At 41.2% G+C, this 16443-nt stretch overlaps 1 protein-coding gene and 1 long non-coding RNA gene across 4 annotated transcripts in view; one reads left to right on the top strand and one right to left on the bottom strand.

The window, feature by feature from the left end:
* Positions 1-8329, top strand: part of LOC123618116 (uncharacterized) — a 22870-nt gene extending 14541 nt beyond the window's left edge. Inside the window, exons 4-6 of one of the 3 annotated variants that reach the window (XR_006726502.2) lie at positions 490-1026; positions 1459-4071; positions 7536-8329. This is a non-coding gene — a long non-coding RNA (uncharacterized LOC123618116). Of the gene's footprint in view, positions 1-489; positions 1027-1458; positions 4200-7535 lie in introns of those variants that run through there. The other 2 variants (XR_006726503.2, XR_006726504.2) reach the window with 2 other exon arrangements.
* LSG1 (large 60S subunit nuclear export GTPase 1) overlaps positions 1-16443 on the bottom strand; it is a 22840-nt gene extending 6397 nt beyond the window's left edge. The window contains exons 1-11 of the mRNA XM_010959282.3: positions 16265-16443; positions 14245-14371; positions 10716-10836; positions 10456-10542; positions 9499-9585; positions 6712-6772; positions 5407-5583; positions 1339-1752; positions 834-935; positions 546-689; positions 4-127 (exon numbers count right to left, since the gene is read on the bottom strand). Coding sequence (XP_010957584.1) covers positions 4-127; positions 546-689; positions 834-935; positions 1339-1752; positions 5407-5583; positions 6712-6772; positions 9499-9585; positions 10456-10542; positions 10716-10836; positions 14245-14371; positions 16265-16363 — 1543 coding nt within the window. The 5' untranslated portion in view covers positions 16364-16443. The remainder of the gene's footprint in view (positions 1-3; positions 128-545; positions 690-833; positions 936-1338; positions 1753-5406; positions 5584-6711; positions 6773-9498; positions 9586-10455; positions 10543-10715; positions 10837-14244; positions 14372-16264) is intronic.

Below are 16443 nucleotides of genomic sequence, written 5' to 3'. Positions count from 1 at the left end.
CACATCCATAAGCTGTCAACAGTTCTTCTGACGTGGGAGGTCGATGGGGATCTTCATCCTCTCTCGGCTTTATGATGTCAATGCCATAGGTAGCTTCTAAAACATGTCTCGGAATATTCTGGCAAACGTAAGCTGGTCAAGGAACCCATTCCTCTGAACTGACCCCCTCCTCCCCATGGTGTCTGACACATGCTTTTTAAAACACGGTCTTTCAGCACTTCTGTGACAAAATTTTTCCACCTCTCCAGAGAAGTAAAATTACTCATTTAATTTAAAACAAAGCCTTATGCACCAATAATCACTTCCAAATGAATCTTTTTAAAATATTATCTCTGAAATAGACCTTAAAGAGGACACACCTGTCTCTATGCACACACCGCAGATTTCTGACATGATCCTAATTCGCAGAGGAAGCACACAGTCTTTGTTTCTAATCCTTATAACTATGCAAGGAGTGATCTTTTTTTCCTCCCCTGTCTAATTACTCAGGTTTTCTCAAGCCCCGCTATACAAGTAAGAATAAATCAGCACAGCACCAAGGATATTAGTGATACAGGTGGGACGTGGTCTCTCATCTGGTCAATCGGGAGGATTCCACTGCAGATCATCTCGGCTTTGGTAGAGACGAAGGACGGCATCACCAGGCCTGGGCAGTCACATAAGCAGAGGCCAGGTTCCACATAGAGAGTCTGAAAGACAGGAAGAGGTGCATGCTGGGCATACGGCACAGGAAGGGAAAGAAGAGCAGCACACAAGAGGCAAAGAACTTCAGGAAATACCCAGAGGGGGGAGCTGACTGAGAAGGAAATACGAGGCCGGTGCTGCAGAAGTACCTGGAAGTGCTTGGTGTGACCAGGTGTGGCAGACACAGATACTTTCTTGTTGCCCATGATGGTGTTGATTGTTGAACTCTTACCAACATTCGGGTAGCCCACCTAGAAGAGAGTCAAAGGAATGTTTACAGCGTAAGTTGGCAAGGATCACAGGATGCCAAAAGCCGACCTCATCTAAAAAGCCTATCCAAAGGTAAGAACATCGGACCCGAAGTCTGAGGACAGCCTTAAAAGCCCTCTCATTCTAGTAGCTCTGGTAAGTCATGTGATAGGTAGGGCTGAACCGGAAGGAGACTGCAGAGGATTATGAATATAAACAAGGGTGTGACCAGTATGAGCCTTGAGAAAGGTCACTCTTGGAGCTGGGCTCTGCTTGTGCGTAACAGGAGGCCCTCCATGTCCCCTGTGATGCCAGAGCCTGACTGGTCTCAGGTTCCAGTGTGGCTACCAAGGGATGGGGGATAAAGACCCTCATGTAACAATTCTACGACATAGTTCATCTTACCAGTCCAACAGTAAGTTGTCCCTCCTTCACCTTCTTTCCAGAGTGTAGCTGCTTAAAGATCTCCAATAATTCCCGCTTTGACACCAGGTGGCTAAAATTGTGTATTTGCCTCTTCTGCAGGGTCTTCCTTCCTTGAGCCTCAGAATCCACAGTCCAACTTTCATTCCAGTTCTGGCCACAGGCCTCCTCATCAGGGTTGCTGCCCTCTTCCGAACACGTCTGCCAATCTTCCTCCTCCTCGCGACAGTCCTCATACACACTGTCCTCTTCATCACTGCTGGCAACTTCACTGAGTGAGACAGAACCCCTGCCTTGGAGATGTTCAGTCTCATCATGTGGAATTTCAGCCTCGTCGCAACTGGAGTTTTCAGACTCAGCTGTGATGGCTTCTCCAGTGTCTCCGTTTACTTCGTCCTGATGAAATAACAGAAATCACAAAAGTCCAGAAGCGTGTTAACAACTGCACTCTTCACTCTGGTGAAAACACTCAGAGCTGGTTATCTGAGACGAACAAAGGGCAAGAAAAGCTATGAAGGAGAATGGAAAAGGTGAACAGAGGGAGGAGATCACATAAGCCCAAGGACACAACCAAACTATCAACAGTGATGCCCTCTGGAGTGGTGGACCTTCATTTTATACATTTTTATATTATTTGAACTTTGCACAAATAACATGTATTTTCTAACAGATAACTCTTCTATCCATTAAAAGAAAGCAAGGGTTTCAAAAAGCCTGTGCCAAGCTGAATTCCTTGACGGTACGTTATTTTGCAATAGGCTGTACAGTAAAACACAACAGTTCTCATTAACAGTAGAACATTTAACATTTTCTTCTCTGCACAAAGCAAGAAGGGTATAATTTGTAATGTGAGCTTCATTTTATATTTGCAGCTTTAAAGACAGTGGTTTGCATAGTTAAGGAAACTGCTATTCTTTTACAACTGCCTTTAATAAATCACAGCACCGTGGAGCACAGGTCCCTGTGTGTGAAAACTGAGAGCAACAAAACTCAACTCCGTGTGTGGAATCTGTTCACCAACCAACAATTTCCTTCGGGAAGAGAAAGGTAAAAATCATGGTGTGTCAATCCTTCTGAATTCGTACTGATAACAAAGTAGAAATTAGGCAATTTACAGTATCACCAATTCGTATCAACAAGGGTTAACTGGTTTGGATTTATAAGTGATACAAACCTTGGATCATTTCCAAATAATCTAATGTTAGAGTGAGTAGCCACCACAGAAGAGGACAGGAGGAACTCAGCTGAACAGGAATCCTACATTTTAGGAAGGAGGTATTTTTCTTAAAATGTCAGGGAAGAGAGAGAGAATTTCATTATCATGCTTGGCAACTCGAAAACAAACATGGAATTAGAAGCAATTTCTATGATAAATGAGCAACAAATGTAAAGAAGTCACTGTGTGCTCTTCTGTATCATTTAAAAATATGGAAGAGGCAGAACCCAGGAATGTGAACTGAACGGGGATGTGTATTAGGAGAACGAAGGCTGGACACAGTTTAGCTTCAGGACAAAAGCCAAAGGCAACAAAAGGATTTGTAGTAGTTTTGTCAAAAATAGAAAGAACAGAAAAGTCAATCTTTGGGAAACACGATGCAATTCAACAGATGGCCAAGAGAAAACTAAGGTACTCAACTCAAAAAAGTGTCCTATTTTTTAAAATAAGAAATGTCACACAATTGTAGAGGAAGAACCAAACTTCAGATAGGTGAGAAACAGTGACTGTCAAACTTCTTTTAACAAGTTCATGTTTGATACTCAAGTGACAGATGAGATGACAGATACGACATCACAATAGTAGCTGGTATGATTTAGGAAATCATGTGTAACAGAGATTTCAGAAGACTTGGGAGGAATAAATGGGGTTCAACTTTGAAAAAGGAAGAAAGAATATCTTCCATAAACCACACAGTTAACCCAGAATCTGACAGAGAAACAATTCCACAAGTTAGCTGGTGAGCCTGAAAAAGAAGACAGTCAGCAACATGAGGCAACAAGGGTTCCCTGAGAACAGATCATGCAAACAAGTCCCATTTCCCGATGGAATCTACTGCTTGGTTGACAGTTCAGGGAATACCACAGATGTGGAAACGAATCCTTGTTTCATTTCTGATTGACTGCGCTACCAAGCTGGTGCCTCAGGGCTGAGCGACAGAGTGATAAATATTCAAAAACTTCAGCAAGACACTGACTTCCAGGAGAGACGTGAAACAATGGTGAAAAGGACAAATGATGAAGCCAGACTGGCTGAGGATATAAGCACTTATACCTGCTGCTGAGAAAACTAAATGAAGAAAACAAAGGAAGTGCTCAGAAAGCGGTGCCTGCAGAGAACAAGTTTTCTGTGGGTTAGCTTTATTAACAACAGTAGTAACAGAATAGTTACTGTTATATCCTTTCAAATGTATCTGGATTCGTCACACTGAAATGCTTGGTACTGAGCCCTTAGTAAATCCACAAAAGATCACAAAGCTCTATCCTCAATCCTAATCTATTCAACGTTTTCAATGACTGGAAAGAATATATGGACAAAGAAACAGGAAATCTGCAGATGTTTCAAAGCTAGAAGAAGAGAAAAGCAGATAATACACCCAAAATGAACCATACCTTGTTCCCAAATCACTAATATTTAAGAGGAACAGTACTGTCCTAAGCGGAGCTAAAGACAAAATGGAAAACTTTGTCCACATGTAAAGATGGGATGAGATCTGCTTAGTAAGTCTTTTCTTTTAAATATTGGAGGGAGGTGGTTGTTCATGGGTTCAATGAGCCAAAAGCATAAGCTCCTTTGAAAGGGGGTGAATTAACAAAAATGCTGGGAGTATCTTGATGACAAGAAATAAGAGTCCTTCTGTACAAGTCCTGGGCAAACCACACCTGGAATAATGCACCCCATCAGCTGCCACCCTTTTTAGGTGTTATCCTGAGATGCGCAGACAGGCCCTCAGGACAATGAGTGCTCGGGAGATCATGTCTATGAGCAACAGGAAAGCAGAAAATGTACCTTCTGCAGAACAGAGAACACGGGGACAAAGGAAGACGCCTTAGAGCAAAGTTAGGGAAGCTGACTTAGCTTCACCAGACTGAAGAACTTTCTTTTTATTCTTTTTCTAATTTTTTAAAAAAATATTTTTGCAAGGGGAGGTCATTAGGTTCATTTATTTATTCTAATGGAGGTACTGGCAATGGAACCCAGGACCTCACGCGTGCTAAGCATGCACTCTACCACTGAGATACATCCTCCCCCAAAGAACTCTCTGATCTCGGAGACAGAAGGAATGAGACACCTGGTCTCTGCCATTTAAAGCAGTCACAGAGAGATTATGGGACTGTTTGCCAGGGAGGCAGAGAAAAGAATTCCATTACAGAATTAGAGTTCACTAACCTGTGAGCTCACCAAAGGGAGGGTGTTGTATTCACAGCACCTAGCTCAGCACACTAACTAGTCAGCAAATGGTTGATAAATAGAAAAGGAAAAAAAAGTGGACAGGACAAGACAGTACTGTATGTCTCTTCCCATTCTAAGATTCTATTCCGAATTTCTTTTCACAGTTGGTTATCAATGATTTCTACTAGAAAATAACCCCCAAAATGTTTCTGTAAAATCTGGTTTAAAGACATAGAAAATAACATGGTATATATATCTTAATTAAGGATTACTTCATTTCTTTGTTTTCAAAACAAAGTCAAAAGAGATTCTAATCAAGTCCAGAGAAGTTACTACATTCAGTTGTATCTGACTTTCTGTTCTGATTTCTCTTAAAAGCAATTATAAGGTCATTATGAAATCTGCTATAAAACTTTCCATCTAAAATTTAAAAGAAATTAGAAATTAGAGCTAATACTGGCGTGTAACAGAGCCCTGGGGATGGCAGACTATTTGACAACCACAGGGAGTTCTATAGGTCCTTCTCCCATCACAGCACTTGGGAAAAAACAAACAAAACACCACAAGTCAACAATAAGTAAAAACAAACAAACAAAAGCACACTTATCAGAAACCGAAATCCTCCTTCTTAAAACCCAGCCTGAAAAAGTCTCCCAGGTTACCTTGGTGTCACCAATCAGGTGAATGGCTTCAGCCAAAGCAGACCAGAAAATGACCTTGACGTTCTCCTTTTCAAAGAACGTGGCCCAGGTACCCCGCTGCTCAGCAGTCAGCAAGTCTGCCTTATTTATCAGAATCACATTCTCCTTGTCCTCGTCCATTGTTTTCACGTAACATTCCTGGGCAAGACAAAGATATTTGGAAAGGCCTCTCCAAACAGGTAAAAATTAGGCTAAATAAACTGAAGGCCCCCAGCTACCACCAAAAGTTTTACTGCCCCCAGCTCTAAATCATTCCTAAAGATTTGTAATCATGGTACATTCTACAGATCCCGTCAGCAAGCTTTGAAAAGAAGTTAGGTCACATACGCTTAGAAGTATTCTTCACATGAAAAACTGGGAAGGGTAAAAGCAAACGCTTTCCTGCCCTGTTGAAATATAACAGGTTCTTAAAACTTCTTTAAATTATGTAGCTCCTCTCTTCCATGATGTCGAATTGTTTCTTTTAAACAAAGTTAAGGAATTGCATAACTAACAGAATTATCGGCCAGCAGGGACTATTTTTCAGCCAAGTGATGATATCCGATAATAATCTAATCTTTAATGTAAAAGAGATTTTTGAAGTCTAAAAGAAAAACGAGACTCAGTAATTAAATTAATTCTCAAGTATAGCTCCCCGTTAGGAAACCCACCAGAAGTATGAAAACTCAATTAATAAGAGTTTCCCCATTAAGATTTTTGTTATTCACCAGTGGATTTAAAAATTATCAGTATTATTTCTACCATGGCCCTCAAACAGAAATAGGAATGCTTCATGTGTGTAGTGTCTTATTAATTGAAAGCCTGTATTACATTATTTCATGGGATCCTCACACCTCATAATCACTACCCCTGGGGTGCTTTATAAACTTAATTCATTTGTAAAATACTGCAGAAAATAATAACTAAGGGGTGAGAAGAAAAAATTTCACGGAATGGATAAGAAGTGAAGGGACCAGGAATATGCTAAGTAAGCAAAATGCTATTTCGACCAGCGTCTCTTAAAATATGAGAAACACTGGTAAATGTCTATTAATGGAGTGGCTTCTAAACGAAAAGCAAGAAAAGTTCATGTGTCTGTGCCTTCCTGCAGATGGAAACCATTGTTTGAGAAGAGAAAAGCTCCTGCCCTTGGGAGAGGCAGGAGGCCTGATTAGGCAAAGCCAGAGGAGGTCCAGCGTGCCTGCTAGAGTCACTGCCATGAGGGACGCATTCCTCCCGCTGCTGCCCTCAGGACGTTAGGTTTCAGTCTTGTCACATCTTACTTACCAAATCCTCACATCTAAACAGGAGCGGATTTCGAGCATCTACTATCTGGACCACGATATCACTGAAAAGTAAATGAGATACTCCAATTACTGGGAAGTGGAAGCAAACAGTGGCCATGTGATAACAGTAGTAAACACCTCCCATATTTTAAGCACTGACATACTTAACTTTTTAAGGTACATTCATCCCCAGCTTACATATGAAGAAACTGAAGCTTAGAACAGGTAACTGGCTTGTTCAAGGTCACCAGCTACTAGGTGACGCAGTGGGAATGGGAACTCAAGCACCCTGGACCCAAGGCCACGCTCATAATCATAACATTTCCCTACTCTTAACGTGGCCTAGAGAGACTGATGATGTTTTGCTGCTAAAACCCTTAACTGGATCTTCTAGTAAACTCTCTTGGAGAGCTGACAGAGTATTCCAAATACTTTAATCCAAGGTGAGGTCTATGTATGTATTCAGTACCTAGTCTATACCTATGTTAAGTAAGGCCTCAAAAAACCCCTAATGGATCACCTGCTGACAGCTGTAACTCACTTAAACCTGGGGCTGACAAGAGAAAGCATACATCTAGCAAATTATCATCCACTAGTTCCAAGAATGTGTTTGAATGGCAAAAATACAAAACAGCAAAATATCAACTTAAGTTGCCACAATGAAGCAGGAAGGATGAGTCCAAGTGCTTCCATCATAAGTAAGATGTAGCAATAGGAAAACTTTCTGTGGCTGGCAGAGCAAGCCACACGAATCCCTCACGAATGTAGTGAGTACACAGCAGCACTGTGAGAATAAATACTCCACTTCTCCCTCTCTTCCTTCAGCCCCTGCAGTTAGGAAAGATGCTTTAAGGGCCAGCTGTGACTGCCACTGGAGGGAAGTAAGCTGCAGGCGTACCGCTACCTTACAGCAGTCTACCCCGAACTGGTATCTGTTAGCTCTTCCCAAGGTAAGTCCTATGCAACTATGCTGAACGCCAAGGAAACGTATTAAACCAAGGTTACCATTTAGCGCAGGGCATTTGACAACATGCATTTTCCTTTAGAATAATTTAATCTCCAGCATAATCTTGTGATTCAAAGGAACTCACAGACTTGCTAATTTACAACAAATTGCTTTTAGGTTCTCTAGTTAAGTGGGTCCTGGTATTTCCTCCTTTAATATCTACCACTTTCAAACTATGAGGATTTAACAGTAAATACAAAAATGACTGCAGAAAAAGGGACAAAGCCTAACGAACTAAAACTACAAGGTCCACAGACATTATGGCTCCCTACCAAACACACAGAGAGAAGAATTGGTTAGAAACACCAGAAGGAAAAGCAGACACGTGTAAGACAGCTTGCTTCGTGTGCTGAATTAGGATGCAGAGCAAAGAGCTAACTATGTACAGGGAAGGGTCGAGGTTGTACAATGGAAGTGCCATATTTTACTGGAACACAGCGTTCCTCCCTCAGTGCCTTGGCAGCTCCCTGCATTTCAATGACATGTTACACATCAAATCTTTTCTGATAACTACTCTTGAAATTAAAGAGGCAGATGGCGTAGCTAGTCTGTTACCAAACAGGGGACATCTGCTGTACAGAACATATCAATAAATATTTCCTGTTAAAAGACATGGCAGTAGTCACTTTACTGATATTTCTATGTAACTCAGATCCACTTCCATGTGATATAAACTGTATTCGAGTCAGAAACATGTTCTCCCTCATAAAAATAGAGAAATTTCACATAATAGAAATAACAGAGCAAGTAATGCTGTAATCCAGTTGAAGCTAGAAGTTTCAAGTACAGGCTCACTCTAGACAAATTAGAGGCATAAAAAGCAAAGGAAGGACCATCCTATAAAACATTGGAAGAACACATATGATTACTCTTGTTTCCTCTCAAAACCTATAAAAAATGAAAGTAAAGGCTGGAACTCATCAGGACAGGGAGAAAGAAGGAACAACTAAGAAATGTCAGCCCAATGAGAAACAAGCCTGTTCGTGCCCCAGAGCTCCGAGAGAGAGCTCAGGATTAGAAGCATCAGATCTAGCTTTGGAGGCAAGAGTGAGGTATAGGACTGACATCCTTCTGAAAAGGGAGCCAGGAGGTTCCCTCCCCTGTTCCATGCCGCCAGGCGACCACACCCCAGCCAAAGGTGACACTGGAGAAAGCTGATTTATCAACGTTATCTCCCATTCTCAGCTTATCCAGGTCATTTTCCTTTTCAAAGCCCAATTAAGACAAATCACTCCTTACTTTCCCCCAATCCTATTAACCGCTCTTCCTCGCTGAGTCTGACTGGGCCCATCACCTTCCTATCTGTAACACAGCAGGAACCACACTCCACTTTGTATTTTACTAAGCACTGAGTCACCTGAGTGTAAGAATTGCGTTTCATCTGTGTGTCCCTGGTGCTTGGTGCTTTGCTTTGCCTCCTGGCATCACATATTTGCTCTCTGCAGGCAGACACCTACCCTTTTTCACACCATATTTTCCCCATTACCAACAGGAATTCATATACAATTGCTGAAATAACTATAGGTGCTTCAGAACTCATCTTACAGAAAATAGTCACCATTCTCATAAGCTTATCAATGTGTTTATCTCATAACAAAAACCCCTGTATTTTAAAAGAAATATGTTATCATATTTCCAGTTTTTACAATAATTCTCAGCAGCCCTTTACGTAACTTGATCTTGTGCCCCCAACCCCTCCCTGGACCCATGAACACATACAACATCCAAAGCTAATGTAACAACACAACACTGTCCTTACACAAAAAGAAACTGGTAACCTACCTTCTCTCAATCACCCTCCAGAGCTGGCGCCAAAAGTCCAAATTCCTCTCAAATGGAGTCAGTATCAGCTTTTGTTCCTCTTCCAACCTGGTTTTATAAAGAGAAATTTATACCTCTACCAGATTGTAACAGTAGGTTTCAAGTAGTGTAAACACCCAAATTCATTGCATTAAACAATAAGTATACAAATATTAACTGTCAAATAATTTTTTATATGCTTTCTGCTGAGCCAATATGCAAATCAAATTCAGATTTTATACTTGAGCTTTTTAAATTCCAGAAGTTTATCTATCACACAAAGTAACATTTCTCCCAAACATCTCTTCCTGGAAGAATGCTCTAGAAGCTAAGTGATCAACTCCAGGGTGATGAATGGCTATGAAAAGGAGAAAAGGCCAGGAATGGAGCAATCAATTCACCATCTTTGTGCAAGGACGCATATGCACCCAGCAATGCTGTGTGCACACACACCAGTTTGCATTTATAAAGTGAAATCTACCACTTCCCTTTTAAAAGAAGCCTTCAAAATGCGGGGAGGGTATAGCTCAGTGGTAGAGTACCATGCTTAGCGGACACAAGGTCCTGGGTTCAATCCCCAGTGCCTCCGTTAAAAATAAGTGTATATATAAATAAATAAACCTAATTATCCACCCCCCCAAATCCCTAAAACAAACAAACAAAAAACCCAACAAACCAACCACCTTTCTCTCTTTGTGACTGCACAAAGTCAAACACACTAATAAGGTGCATTCTGAGGGGAGAGTATAGCTCAGTGACAAACGAGGTCCTGGGTTTGATCCCCAGTACCTCCATTACAAAAACAGAAACAAAAAAGAATTGCCTCCTTCCTCCCAAAAATTTTTTAAAAATTCATTAAAAAATGTAAATAGCATTGTGAGCACACCAAAATGCCTAACTGAGAATTTCAAGGCAATCTTCACGTGGACTAACACTCACCGGGCAAGCTGACGTCTCCATTCTAGAAAGCTATCTTTCTCTGCCTGTTTGAGTTCTTCTGGGCTAGTATTTTGGTCCCACTTTGGTCTGAGTCATAAAGGAAAAAAATTCCACATGAGTTACCAAAATACATCAGGAGATTTGGATTTAATAATGACAGCTGGGAAAAGAAAGTAGAAAAAAGTGAACACCAAACAAAAAATCTTATACTTAGTCACCTTGTTATGCCTTGTAATGTCCCAAATTCTTGTTCAACTCACCTCCTTGGTATACACAAGAACTGTTTGTTTTCTTCATGGAGTTTCTTAATTCTCTCATTTTCCTCAAAAGACAGTAGTCCAGTTCTAGCCTCAGGAGGCACAAACTTAATATTAAGCTTCTCTATTTTATAGAAGGAAAAAAAAAAGTACTGTTACTTAAGAGGCAATACAGATGGTGAATGCTGGTTATTACTTAGGAAACTAACTGAGCACCTAAATCAGAATTTAAACTTTCCTGATTTAGATAGATTCTCCTAGCCTTAAATAAATTATAATTTCCAAAAGAAGTGTTCTACCAAAAAAAAAAAAAAAAAAAAAGAGAGAGAATACAAGAAAAGATCTTTACTAAAACTTTCCAAAGGTCAACCACTTTTTCAAGTAATGATTTTATAAAACTCCACACGCTGAACGCATTTCGTGGAGGCAGAAACAACAGGAGTGGGAAGGGAATGTAAACATTCATTACAACCGATCTCCTCATTTTACATACGGAGAATAACTGCAAGCCAGTGGGAGTGAGTGGGGAAGCAAATACTCAGCAAGGAGACTCACTCCAGTCAGAACTGGTGAACCAACACACGGCTACAATTTATATAAGCTGTTTATGACGAACACCCGTGATTAATGCTGTGTAAGAATTCAAAGGAATACAAAAAAGCACCTAGGCTATGTACAAACTACAGAGACCTCTTCTCCAGGGCTCTAGCCCCCCAAGTTGCTCCAGGCCTCTCTCACCCCTCACAGCCATCTTCAGTCTCCGGCAGGTGATGCCCCCTGAGAAGCCAGCTAAGCTTCTTTCCAAAATGCCAAGGGGAGGTCTTATTCAAGGATAACAGGACATCTTCAGCAATGTTCCTCTTGGCCTTTAAGCAAAGATAGCAGTCTGTACCCTCATCAGACCACCAAGACTGCACAGTCCAGTCACCTAGAGTACAGTCAATCCAGTCAGCATTCTCATTCATGTCATCCTCAACCAACAGTCAGAATACACACACTTTAGTCCATACCTGGTAAGTCTTTCACATTAATTTCTCCTCCCAATGGTGATCTCCCAGCCAGTGTTCCCACTTTGCTTTGTCCAGCCACTATAAATGCCTAAGCCCCTGGATTCTTTCCTCTTCTCCCACTCCACCACCCAGCTCGGAGCTTCACCTCTTTCCCTCTATGGCTAAAACAACATGGTACATCCATGCCATCCCTCTCTGATCAAACATCAAATTCCTTAACCTGCTGCATCCACTCTCAAATCTCTAACCTTAGGCAGAGCCAACTGTCTAGCCATCCTCGTTCTCATTTCAGTAGCGCTGGGTAGGAGTGCTGCTGGAGGTAATCACACAGTAACGAAGCCACCTGTCTCCTAACTGTTTTACCACCAACCAACGGTCCTCACACCAAACGTAGGAAAACCCATGCCAATAGCTCTCCAACTCTCCAGATACCAACTGGGTGTGCTACAATTCAATTCTGTCCTGCCCTACTTCAGATGCCAAATCTCTGAGTGGGTTTTTATTAAATCATTGGCCATTGGTGATTAGTTCAATCTCCAGGACATGTCCCATTCCCAAGGGTTATTAGAGGGGTTTCTGAAAATCCGAACCCTCTAATCATGTAGAAATTACCCCGGGGCCCACAAGTCACCTCATCAGCATAAACTCAGGTGAAGTTGAAGATGGCTCATTATGAATAACAAAAGACACTCATCTCACCCCCATCACTCAAGAAATTACAAGGGCTTTAGAAGCTCTTGTATCAAGGAACCAGAGATGAAGACCAAATATAAATGTATTTTTTATTGTATCAAATATCACACTTTCCTCTTGTTTGTTGAACATAAGGAATGAGGACTGCCTGTCCTATCTTTGAAAAGTAAAGAGTTTCCAGTGAACACTTAGTATTTCTCATTATTTTGCACTCCTTTGTAAGGTCAGAGACCCATATGAGAACCTATTTAAAACCCATGGACCATCATACCATCCAAAAATGCACTGTGTATACACATTCACACACAAGCGTACAATTCTGCCTGCAATCTCAGGGGTTCACAGACAGCTGAAACTTGTAGCCTCCAGGTTAAGAAATCTCTGTCCCTGTGTGTCCAGGAGACAAGCGCTATCTGAAGGCCATAGAGAATTGAGACAAAATTCTATCAACTCTACAGTATTAAAGGAAAGGGAAAAAAGGTATGAAATTAATTTCAATGAGGAATTTTAATGGATTTTTGAAAGCCTTATGGAGATTTCATTACGTAGGCATGACTGAGCAAGTCATTGGCCATTAGTAATTAATTTCATTTCCAGCCCATCTGCCCTCCCCAGGGGTGGGGCTGAAAGTTCCAACCTTCTAATTATGCCTACACTGGTCTGAAGCCCAACTTCCATCCAGAAGCTAGTCAGGGGTCCCCACCCACCAACCATCTCACAAGCATAAGCACACAAAAAGACACTCCTCAGGCTTCTTCACTTACTCCTCCTCCTCCATAAAGTCTGGTTACTTCGAGCTCCCTAACAACCTTCATGCTGTTCCTTTCTCCATTCTTCTACTACTATTTCAGTTCTGGCCTAATTCTCTTGCTGGACTAAAGCAATAGTCTCCTAACCGGTCCTTCTTCCTCAAAATACATCAGAGATCTTTCAAAAAATGTAGACTTGCTTACACCCCTCTAAAGACTCCTTTAAAGCCTGCATTCTCTCCAGGATCTGGCCCTTGCCCACCTTCCCAGTGTCTGTCATCACAGCTTGTCCCCACACCCTGCCCTCGTTTTCCTTCAGATAGAAACAAATACTAACTACATCTTTTGTGACCCCATTCTCTGCTAGGCTTCTTTTATAGCACCTAAAACACAATTTTGCAGAAACAAACTTGTCTTATGCAACACCACACTTTCAGTAGTCAGTACAATACCTGAGAGTAGCTAGAACTCAACAGAAGCATTTTGAACAAATCAATGAATTTGCTGAACAACATAATAACAATAATCGAAGAGCAACGGAAATCATAGTTTATAATGCTATTTCTGTGCCAAGCAGTTTTCTAAGTGCTTAGAGGACACATACAAAAAGGACAAGGGAAAGCAGTGACTAAAACTAATTGTATGTATGGGAAAATTCACTGTCACGTGTTAACAAGTACTTTAAAGCACAATTCGAATTGCCTAAGTAACGGCAGCGGGCCCAGGATTTTGCTTTTAACAATGGTCCTCAGAAAACGTTTTCTGAAAAATGCTGGTATTATTCACCATAATGTTGACTAGTCTCTTTCCTTATGAGAGACTGAGTTTCTTGAACTTGATATGATGATGTATAATCTGCTGTTTTTTTAGAGCTGAATTTTAAAACTGTGGCACATTCTGTACCTCACAGATGAGGTCGACTGGACCTTCCCGCACTGATCCTGGGAGACCCACCTCTGGGTTAAAGATGGGTCATTTATAAGTTTAGCAGGATCCGCAAAACACTCCCAAGTAGACCTATTTGTATCTAGTCAGCAAAGACAGAAGTGCATCCTATGCGTTCTGCAATTAACAACTCACCTGCTACAAACTCTGTTCCTGCAAGTTCTGCAGTTGCAAGGAAGTCATCAAGGGAGCTCTGTTCAGTCACTGACTGAAGGTTAAGACGACCCCAATCATAGCCATCATTGAGTTCACTCGTGTGCAGCTATGAATAAAACACAGGGTGGTAACACAGCTGCTGTCTTCTGCTCCTGACATTCAAACAAACTCTAAACTCCCAAGGAACTATTCTGTGGTCTTGAGGGTGGTGCGAGCCTCTTTAGAGACAATACTAATAATAGTTGACATTTAAATGAGCACTTTCTTACCTCATGATAGGCACTCTTCAATTGCTATCTCATTTAATTTTCAAAATCTTTTGAGATAAATTTTATTACATCTCTATTTTAAAGATGACAAAACAAGCTTAAACTAGATATAATTACTTGTCTATAGTTGCAAGCTAGTAAGTGGTAGAGGGGAGAATTTGAATCCATATATTCTGGTCCTAGCAGCCACTGTTAGTCAAATTTTTTTTGATGGAGACCCACAGTAAGAAATACATTTCACACAGTAACCCAAGTGCTGATATACTTAGTGACACAACTGTATACCATTCAGTATAGTAAAAATAGAAACCAAAGAATCCTGAAATAAAGTTACCTTATTACCTGCAATACACTGGTATTTTCTTGAATTCTACTCTGTTGGGTTAAAACCTGACTATTTGCGACCTACTTAACTGAATTCTAGACACAACCCACTGTCTTGATAAGATAAACACCATCCTAAACTATACGCTCTGAACAGATACAAATAAATTAAAAAAAAAAAAGGTTAAAAGGCTAGATGGTTTGCCCAAGGTCACAGAATCAGCAAAAATCAGAACAAAGATTAGAAGCATTGTTATTTAGAATTCATAATCAAAATTTTCCCACTACTTCCAAAAGGGTCCGTTAATAAAAAGTTGCTTCAAAATCAATTAAAATTACTGGCAACCCAATGTCCAGAGTAACTTTGATCTGATGAATATGGATGAGCTCTGTATCCTACTTACTCTGCAGATTACATAGATGGAAGTTAGGTGATGTGATGTGCACACGGATAACTGGAGACACCTTTGACTTTGCACAGATTCTTACTGAGAACTTAGTGAGTTCTCAAATATGTGGGGGAATGAATGTCAAAATGACAAACACAAGTCAAACTACTTCATCCGTTTTTTAAGGATCCTAAAACCATGATAGTTCGTAGATTCAGGGAATATTAGGGCCACCACACTTTGGAGATAAGTTGTTCATCTTTGAGTGAAACCACAAGGGAATAAAGAGGATGAAGCAGGAATTTGAGTTATTCTGTACTTCTGGTACCAACCAGCGGCTCTGGGAGGGTCAGTTCTTTGAACAGGGGGAGGGTATGCTCAGTGGTTAGACTAGGTGCTTTGTACGCATGAGGTCTTGGGTTCAATCCCCAGTGGCTCCATTAAAATAACTAGGTAAGTAAATAAACCTAATTTCCTCCCTACCTAAAAACAAAACAAAACAAACAAAAACCCACAAAACAAACAAAAAACCCCACAAACAAAACAAAAAAATTTTTTGAACAAATTAATACAAAAAGAAGTAAGTGGTTTTGTGTCTTTCCTGTGCAGAAACTTCCAAATACTTCTAGGGCAAACACCAAACTTTTACCTTGGCATTCAAGATCTCACTCCAACCTCTTCACCACACTAGCCTCTACCTCTGGGCCCTGCGCCTTACTAGGAGGGCTTGCTTATCTGCCTGGTCGACTCCAAGGGACTTGAGCATCTGCGCATTTTGGTATTCGCGGGGTTCCTGGAACCGATCCCTGGCGGTTACCGCGCATTTTGGTATTCGCGGGGGTCCTGGAACCGATCCCTCGCGGTTACCGGGAAACGACTGTACTCATCCTTCGAAACTTTATTTTGGCATCATTTCCTCTGGAAAGTTTCTCTGTGACCTCTGACCCCAAACTTCGCAGCATTCAGACTCTCATAACTAGACAGAAAGGTTAGGAAAGATGACAAAGTTTGTCTTACCCAGGAGTCGGTGTGACGGTGGCTACGGCTCCGCTGAACTTGCTGGCGGATGAGAGCCCGGCCGAGGGACCTTGCCTCCGGCGCTCTCCTGCGACCCATTCCTGCAAAACCTGCCCACAAAATGTCTCTGCCAGACCCACGCTTGTTTTCGGTCTTTTTAAGAGCACGATCTTCGGAAG

This window comes from Camelus bactrianus, chromosome 1 (assembly GCF_048773025.1).
Source record: "Camelus bactrianus isolate YW-2024 breed Bactrian camel chromosome 1, ASM4877302v1, whole genome shotgun sequence".
Classification (NCBI taxonomy): Eukaryota; Metazoa; Chordata; class Mammalia; order Artiodactyla; family Camelidae; genus Camelus; species Camelus bactrianus.
The sequence above is the reverse complement of the archived record's forward strand: the minus strand, read 5'-3'. Positions and strand labels throughout refer to the sequence as shown.